Source organism: Phyllostomus discolor, chromosome 9, assembly GCF_004126475.2.
Source record: "Phyllostomus discolor isolate MPI-MPIP mPhyDis1 chromosome 9, mPhyDis1.pri.v3, whole genome shotgun sequence".
Classification (NCBI taxonomy): domain Eukaryota; kingdom Metazoa; phylum Chordata; class Mammalia; order Chiroptera; family Phyllostomidae; genus Phyllostomus; species Phyllostomus discolor.
The window spans coordinates 56668329-56677417 of record NC_040911.2 but is presented as its reverse complement, the minus strand read 5'-3'; the positions used below and the strand labels follow the sequence as shown (position 1 = coordinate 56677417).

Here is a 9089-nt window from a genome sequence, read left to right as displayed (position 1 = left end):
ATGAACAGTAAAAGGGCAAAAACTCACAACTATCAACAACTAAATCCCCCAAACAAAAACGAAACCAAACCAAGCGAACAACTAGAACAGGAACAGATTCACAAAAAAGGAGATCACATGGAAGGCTATCAGCAGGGAGTGGGAGGGGGAGAATGGGGGAAAAGATACAGGGAATAAAAACATAAATGGTAGGTACAAAATAGGGGGAGGTTTAAAACAGTATGAGAAATGGATAAGCTAAAGAACTCACATGTATGGCCCCTGGACGTGAGCTAAGGTGTGGGAATGATGGTGGAAGGGGGCGGGTACAGAGAGGAGGGGAATAAAGGGAAGGAAGGAAAGAAAGGAGACAATTATAATAGCATAATCAATAAAATAAATTTTTTTAAATAAAGGATCCCCCCCCCCCCCCCGCCCCCCCCGCAGCAGCCCAGCCCTAGATTAAACCTGGCCGTGGCCAGCTCTTCCCGGGTTACCACAACCATTCCTACATTACCACACCCCTCCAGCTCTAGGGCGGAAAAGCAGACTACGGCTGGGAGGGTGGGGGTGGGGTGGGGGTGGGGGAGGGTGGGGGTGGGGCCCGTGAGGGAAGTTCTCGTTGGACGCACCGGATGTGGGTGGGCGGAGCTCCCACAAACACCGCGTTGGGCGCAGCCATTAGCCAATGGAGAGCGAGATGTTTCTTTTCCGCCAATAGAGCGGACCAAGGCGGTCCCTGATAAACTGCCCTAGTAAAGGCCGCATGGTAACACTGCTCCCAGTTGTGGGATACTCCTGGTTTTCCTTGCTGGTCTTGGTTTCTGACGTCCGGAAGATGAAGATTGAGGAGGTGAAGAGCACCACGAAGACTCAGCGCATCGCCTCCCACAGCCACGTGAAGGGGCTGGGGCTGGACGAGAGCGGCTTGGCCAAGCAGGCGGCCTCAGGGCTGGTGGGCCAGGAGAACGCACGAGAGGTGGGGCTGGCTCACTGGTGGGCCTGGGGATTGGGCCGTTGAGCAGGGCTGCTATTGCAAAGAGCCGCTAAGGTGGGGGTTCAGAGCCGGGTATGCGCTAGGGTGCTCCGCTTAAGTTTCTTCAGGTCAGTGAAAATTGACTAGGAAGCCAGGAGGCACCTCACTGGGACTGGGAGTGGACGGCGGTTCAGGCAGAGCAGATGACGACCCAAGGGGAGCCGTTGACTGCTTGCTTCATCTCGTTGACAGTATATCTTGAGTGAGTCCAATTCCCTCTGGTCTGTTCGCGATGCTGGGTTCCAGTAGAGAACAAGATAAGCAAGGTCACTGTTCCTAACGGAGCTTACTTTTTAGTGTGGTGAAACAGATGATAGATGTTTAAACCAATAATTATTATGTTTTGCTGAGGGCCACTTCCTACGGGGCTTTACTGGCTAAGGTAAGGAATTTGGATTTTTGTCAGTGGTGTGGGAGACTGTGGGAGTTTTAAAGTATGGGAATGATCAACCTTAAAAAGTTGACTGTGATTCACAGAGCCTGGGGGCCTGGGATTGGAAGGAGGAAGTGAGGTACAGGGAGGAACAGTCTATCCACACTCTCGGCATCCTTTTGACAATTCCAATTCCATCCACTTATAATTAAGTGGTAATGATGCCAGGTTTTTCATCTACATTATAATCACAAAAATATTCGAGCTCTTTGTGGTATTATTATTTTTTACAGATTAAAAGATTGAGGGTGGGAGATGTCACTTCACCTACCCACTTGTCATGCAGTTTAGTAATGGTAATGCTCGGATTTGTACCCATGTGTAATTCTGACTCCCAATTTAGTGCTCTCTATGATGTTAGAGCCACCTGTCAGTTTTCTGTGCTCTAAGGTCAGATTCATGCCCCTTGGCCTTGCCATGATTTCTTCTCCAGGACCCCCATCCGGGGACCTGGCCCACAACTCGGGCATTTGCCCTGACTGGGAATCGGATCTGCAACCTTTTGGTTCGCAGGCTAGTTCTCAATCCATGGAGCCACACCAGCTAGGGAGACCTTGTTGCGCTTTAGCAGTTACAGAAACTGTAATGTGAGGTTAAGACTGTTACCTCCTAGGCTAATTGTGCTAATAGGGCCAAAGAAAAGCTTCTGGCTTCCATTTTGACCATCATGTTTTCAAAAAGGCAATATTGACATAGTCATGGTGGCTTTCACATCTCTATGCAGCTTCTGCTTACTAAGGACCTATTACTGCAGATAGCTAACATTGGTTGAATGCTTGGTATGTGCCAAGCACTGTACTAAGCAGCTTTATCTCCTGTATGTCTTGTTTTCACCTCTACTCTAGTAGGTGTCTCTATCCCATTTTACTCTGACACTTTTCAGGCATACAAAAAAGTTGTAGGACTTGTGTAGTGAAAACTTGGGTGCCTAAATTCTACAATTAACATATTACTCTGTTGCTCTATCATATATCTATCTGTTCATTTATCAATCCACCAAATCCATTTTTGCATTTTAAAATCTGCAACTTTTTCATTATCTACCCTTAAACCTTAACATGTGTGCCACTATTATGAATTCTGTTGTCAGAAAATGAAATGGTAGCTCACAGAGGTTGAGTAGGTAGGTCCAAGGTGGCTCAGCTGGTAATGGTAGAGCCAGGATTTAAACCCAAGTCTATTGAATCTAGAATCCATGCTCTGAACTCTGATGCTGTATGCCTTTGTACGACTATAAGCTTCCTGAGGATAGAGACAAGATAATGTTATTAAACACCCAGAACCTGACTCATTATAAGGGCTCAGTATTTATTGAATTAATAGGCATCCTAGCTCAGCTACCAGATCCTTGTATGATTCTTGTATGATCTGGTCACATGTAATGTGTGACTGGTCACATTAGTTGTCTTGCTGGTGTTTAATATCCTCATCTGAAAAATAAGTTGGACTAGGTAATCTTTTAAAGACTTTTCCAGTTTTTACTTTCTACATTTTAGTATTCACTGACCTTAGCTCACTGGAGAAAAGTTGGAGCTTAAACTGAGGAAGATTAAATGGAAGAGATTCTAGTGTGTGAATTAAAAGTACATATACAGGTTTAGAAAATCTCTTCTACCTCTTTTGTGTTTCCCAAAGACTTTTCAGTGCTGAGGATTATTATATCACAGGGTTCAATGAAAAGACCATAGTGGCTCTGCTATCTTTTTAGACATGCAGCATCTGAAGAATAGCTTCTAGGCTCTATTAAGGGCACTGTACTTTTCTAGCTGAGCCAGAAATGGAATAGAGCATGTCTACATGCATTCATTGGTCCCACAGTTTTTGAGAGGCTGTCTTATGTGTGATACCAAAGAACTCTTCATAGTCCGTGGAGAATAGTGGTAGAGTAGGTAAGGTGTATTGACAACACCCTGCCAATAGGGTACAATGTCATAACTGCCCAGAGAGAATAGCTAAGGCAAATAATTGACCTTGAGTATTTGAAAGGCATTCAGTGAATCTTGTGCCACAGGTTTAACCTCATGTGCAGCATTCTGGGACACTTAACTGATGGTCAACTAGTAGTGTATGTCATTGATTCTTAAACCTTAATGAGTTAATTTGGGAATCTGATGAAAGCTGTAAATCAAAAAATGCACATGTAATCATATATGTGTAATTTTGCTTCTAATTTTATTTTCATTTTCAGGAAGTGTGTGGGCTCCTGTAGTCTATGTCTGGTCCCCAGACTAAAAGTCACTGCCCTCATTTGTACTTCTACTATCTCCACACAGTAGCCATCAAGATCTTTTTTAAAAGATTTTATTTATTTATTTTTAGAGAGTGGGGAAGGGAGGGAGAAAGAGAGGGAGAGAAACATCGATGTGTGAGGAAACGATGGGTTGCCTCTCTCACACCCCCAATTGGGGATCTAGCCTGCAACCCAGGCATGTGCCCTGACTGGTAATCAAACCTATGACCTTTTGGTTCACAGGCTGACACTCAGTCCATCAACCACACCAGCCAGGGCACGATCTTTTAAAAACAAATCATCATAACATGACATATAGTCTGATACCTGTTCATTAACTTCCCATTACATGTACAATAAAATCCAAACTTGAATGTGGACTCTTAACATTCTGTTCTGAGTTCTGCCCTCAGCCTGCCTTTTCAACATCATCTTTCCATTCTCATTCACTGTACCTTGGTCACTGTATGTAGTCTTTCTGTCCCTTGTACACACCAAGCTCATTTCTGTATTTTGAATTTGCTGTTTCCTTCAAATGCAACACTAACTCTAACTTGCTCAGAGCTTTGCATATCAAATATATTGTCATCAGAGAGGTATTCCCAGATCACTCTTTCTAGAGTAACCTCTGCCCCAGGCATTCGCTATGTCATTACCCTTTTTTCTTTATGGTAGTGATCTTGTACAATGTCTTTGTGATTGTGTCCTCCACAGGGATAGGTGCTCCATAAGCACAAGACTTTTCTGTCTTGCCCTCCACTGCCTTCAGCCCTTAGAACAGTGCCTGCAGTGTATTGGCAGTGCAGTGTGAGTTGAATCAGTATGTGAATTGTTTGACCAGAGACTGGACATTTTCCCCCTGTGAAACATTTTAATACTGATTTATTATTTCCTTTGTGGTATCTAGGCATGTGGTGTGATAGTAGAATTAATCAAAAGCAAGAAAATGGCTGGAAGAGCTGTCTTGTTGGCAGGGCCTCCTGGAACTGGCAAGGTACTCATTTTCTCTTATTTTTTTAATCTACCCAAAAGAATGATCCTAATGTCTAAGCCACATTAAATTTGTGTCTTAACTAGTCTTTGTTTATCTAAGTTGGTTATATGTATGTTTTTGAAACTAATGTGCAATAATACAACTGAGTATCTAAAATCCATGCTTTTGGAATCCAGATTATCCTGGACAACCTCCGGAGAAGAGAGAATGAAGTCCTTGGAGTGATCTCATTGTTTTTGGAATTTGACTTGTATCTCTTTCAAGTCTGCTTTGCTCTGGAAGTACATTTCTGTTTGTCTAGGGCTGCATAAAATCTTCAGAGTGACATCTTGAGGAGGGAAGAAAACCAATCAGCAAGCATTTTTCTGAATGCTAACTTTATCCAGCACTATTCTGGCTGTGCGAGAGATGGAGGAAAAAAGGAAGATGGAAGGAATTGTAGACATGATTTTTATCTTCAAGGGGCTTTCAGGGCAGAGAGAGGAAACTTTGACAGCCCAAAAATGCTTTAGGTGAACACTGATCCTAAATGCAGTTGGAAATAGAGCAGGAGGCACACGAAGGGCTGGCAAAGCTGGACAGGTTGATTCTTGACATTTGTCCTAAAGAGTAGGGAGAAGAGTTGGCTTTGCCGGGAAGGGCCTTGCAGGCAGAGGAGGCAGTATGATTGATAGGATTCATTAGGGGAGTGGCTAGATACTTGAAGTGCTGTAAGTCCCCAGTCTGAGCCCAGCTTCTTTTTCAAAAGGCCCACTTGGTACAGGAGAGAGTTACAGCTTGGGATTGTGTTTATGAGGCTTGTTCAGAAGGTATCCAGCCATGTAATATGAAAAATATGACATTTATAGAAGAAGATACAAGACAGAAGAAACTGTATATGCACGACAATGGCACTTCAGACCCCTTCAAAATAGGCACCTGGGAACCTCACATAATTCTCCCAATCACCATCAGCTGCTCTGTCATATTTTCCTAAATCTCACTGATGGTCTGAAATCTCTTCCCTTTCAAAGGTGATTTTAGTTTTGGGAAAAGCCAGAAGTCCCAGGATGCAGTATCTAGGCTGTAAGGGGGATGAGGCACCTGGGTGATTTGATGTCTCATCAAAACCTCTGCTCCAGACATGATGCATGAGCAGGTGCATTGTTGTGATGAAGCTGCCAATCACCAGTTGCCTGTGGCTGTGGCCTTCTGATTCATCTGAATAGCTTCCGTGGAGGAATATTCAAGCTTAATGCAAAATTTGGTGCAGATTCTTGCTCTACTCGCTCAGTCATTTTGACTGTAATGGCCACACAATACACATGCTCACTCAACGGTGTCTACTACCCCCACTGACTAGTACAGTAAAGTCACCATTATTCACGCATGCACATTCTAGCCCACTTGCCTTAGCTGTCAGGTTACATTGATGTGGCTCAAACCATTCTCATTATATTACCAATGGTTGGACTTTTTCCGAATAGACTTGGTATAAGGAAATAGGCTTTAAATTCCAGCACTGTTGCTGACTTTCTGTGAGACCTGAGAAAGGTCCCTTAGCCTTTCTGAAATAGTAACACATGCCCTATTTCAGGCAGTTATTAAACTGGTCAGTTGTGAGGTAATGACTTTAATTATTATTTGAAATCATGAATTGATGGTGTCTCTTATATTGGTGTCTTATAATAGAGGAAAAAGTACTGTGTTTGTGCAAAAGTTTAAGTTTTAACATGCCATATAAATGAACTTTCATTACCTCTGTAAGCAATATTAGCTTGTCTAATGAATTTACCATGTATTTGTTTTCTGTTTCTTCTTACATCTTAGATCCTAATACTCCATGCTTCTTATTCCTGAAGTATATCATTTAGAAGTTTCTTCTAAAAGTGTATTAGTGACAAAGTAAGGGTTGTATTTGTTATGTTGCCTTTGTTTTGAAAGGTAGTTATGTTGGATGTGTAGTTCAGTTAACAGCTATTTTTTCTCAGTACTTTTTCTCTCAATGGTATCTGCTACCTGTTGTCTTCTATTTTTGCTTTTGAGAAGCTTAATTTTGAGGGCCTTTGGTTTTTCTTTCTTGGGTGTTTTTAAGATATTTTTGGTTTCAGTGTTTGACTATGGCATGTTGAACAGTGAATTTATTTTTATTTATTGGGCTTAATATTAATTGTGCTTTTTGAGTCTGACTATTATGTCTCTAATGAATCTTGGGAAATTGTTAGCCTTTATCGCTTCAGAAATTGCATTTCCCTGTTCTTTTAATTCTCTCTTCCTAGAAATTCAGTTCGATGCTAAGTTTTACTGCAAAGGTTTTAAACCTGGGGTTGTTTTGCCACCACCCCACCCCACCCCTTTAAACCTGCCTGCCAAGGGACATTTGTCTAGAGACAGTGTCTTGAGACAGTTTTGGTTGTCAAAACTTGGTTACATGAGCAGTGCTACAGGTATCTTGCAGGTGGAGACCATGAGTGCTGCTAAATACCCTACAGTGTGCACAGAGTAGTCCCTACAACACGGGATTCTCTGGCTCAAAATGTCAGTAGCGGCCAGATTGGGAAACCCTGGGCTAGACCTTTTCATTTTGTCATGTTTGTTTTTCAGCCTCTTTTTTATCGTTCTTGTCTTTTTTACTTTGCTGCGTTTTACTTTGTTGTAGTTTCTTTAGACCTTGGTTCCAGTTTAATTGTCAGGTAAGCTATCACTAAACTGCTGTTTAATCCAATTCATTGAATATTTTTTCTTTTTCATTTTGAATATTTTGAAACCCACAAAGGAATAGAAAGAGTAGTATGATGATCCTCTGTATTCCCTACACATAAATGAATAAATGACTAATTGTGAATATTTTGTGGCATTTGCTTTTTGTCTATGTATAATTCTGAACCATTTGCAAGTAAGCACAAGGACATTTTCCTACATTACCAGGATACTGTCATTACACCCAAGAAATTTAACGTTGTTAACAGTATTAGCAGATGTCTAATTTCTGGTAAAATTTCTCCAACTTGTTCCAGTGTTTGTCTGTTTCATTTTTTAATATTTTTAAATTCAGAATATAACTAAGATCTCACATTGCATTCATTGTTATGTCTCTTTAGTTTGTCTTGATATAGAACAGTTACCCTCCCCAGAATTGTTTTGTTTTGTTTTCTTTTATGACATTGACATTTTTGAAGAGTTCAGTACAGTTGTTTTGTAGAATATTCTACAGCCGTTTTACAGTGATTTTGTTAAACACTAGCACAACTTTGAACAGGTGATGTTGTGTCCTTTCATTGCTTTACAACGAAAGGCTGATGCCAAATTCTACTGTGAAAGGACTGGTTCCCATTGTAATTAATGAGTAATCTGTGAAGTGACATGTTGAGATATTTTGAATATTCTTTCCTCCTGTGGGTGTAACATTCATTGATGGTCATTGCTTATCAGTTATCACATTGGTGGTTGCAAAAATGGGGTTGTTTTTATTATTAAATTTATTGGGTGACATTGTTTAATAATAATATTTATTATATATGTTTCAGATATACAACTTATGGGATATGACTTCTGTATACACTACTGTTTGGACACTACCTGATGTCTAATCTCCTTCTTTCACCATGTATTTGATCCCCTCTACCCTCTTTATCCTCCCTCTATTCTCCTCCTCTGGTAATCACCATTCTGTTGTCTATATCTATTAGTTTGGTTTTTTAAATTTATTTGTTTTGTGTGTTTGTTGATTTTTGTTTTATATCCCACATATGAGTGAATTCATATGGTTCTTGTTTTTTTTCCATCTGACTTATTTAACTTAACCATAATACTCTAAAGAGCCACCCATGTTGTCGCAAATGGAATTTCATCTTTTTTATGGCTGAGTAGTAGTTTATTTTTTATATCTATCATGTCTTTATCCAGTCATTCATTTCTATGTCTTGGCTATTGTGAATAATGCTGCAGTGAACATAGGGTACATCTATAACTTTGTGAATAAGTTTTCAAATTTTTCAAGTAGATACCCAGAAAAGGGATTGCTGGGTCATATAGTAGCTCTATTTTTAAATTTTTTTTAAGATTTAAAAAAAAAATTTTATTTTTTAAATGTTTTTAGTTTTTAAAATATATTTTATTGATTATGCTATTACAGTTGTCCTATTTTCCCCCCTTCACTCCCCTCTACCTTGCACACCCCCTCCCACCCACATTCCCTCCCCTTTAGTTCATGTCCAGGTGTCATACTTATAAGTTCTTTGGCTTCTACATTTCCAATACTATTCTTACCCTCCCCCGTCTATTTACTACCTACCGTCTATGCTACTTATTCTCTGTACCTTTTCCCCCTCTCTCTCCCTCCCACTCCCCTGTTGCTAACCTTCCATGTGATCTCCATTTCTGTGATTCTGTTCCTCTTCCAGTTGTTTGCTTAGTTTGTTTTTGTTTTTGGTATGGT

General features: G+C 40.7%; 1 protein-coding gene across 2 annotated transcripts in view; it reads left to right on the top strand.

Annotated features, from left to right (window-relative positions):
- Positions 1-627: 627 nt before the first annotated feature.
- The window catches only part of RUVBL1 (RuvB like AAA ATPase 1), a 52853-nt gene continuing 44391 nt past the window's right edge, over positions 628-9089 (top strand). Inside the window, exons 1-2 of one of the 2 annotated variants that reach the window (XM_028524138.2) lie at positions 628-958; positions 4586-4672. In XM_028524138.2, the coding sequence (XP_028379939.1) occupies positions 746-958; positions 4586-4672 (300 nt within the window). In that variant the 5' untranslated portion in view covers positions 628-745. The remainder of the gene's footprint in view (positions 959-4585; positions 4673-9089) is intronic. The other variant, XM_036009407.1, reaches the window with a different exon arrangement.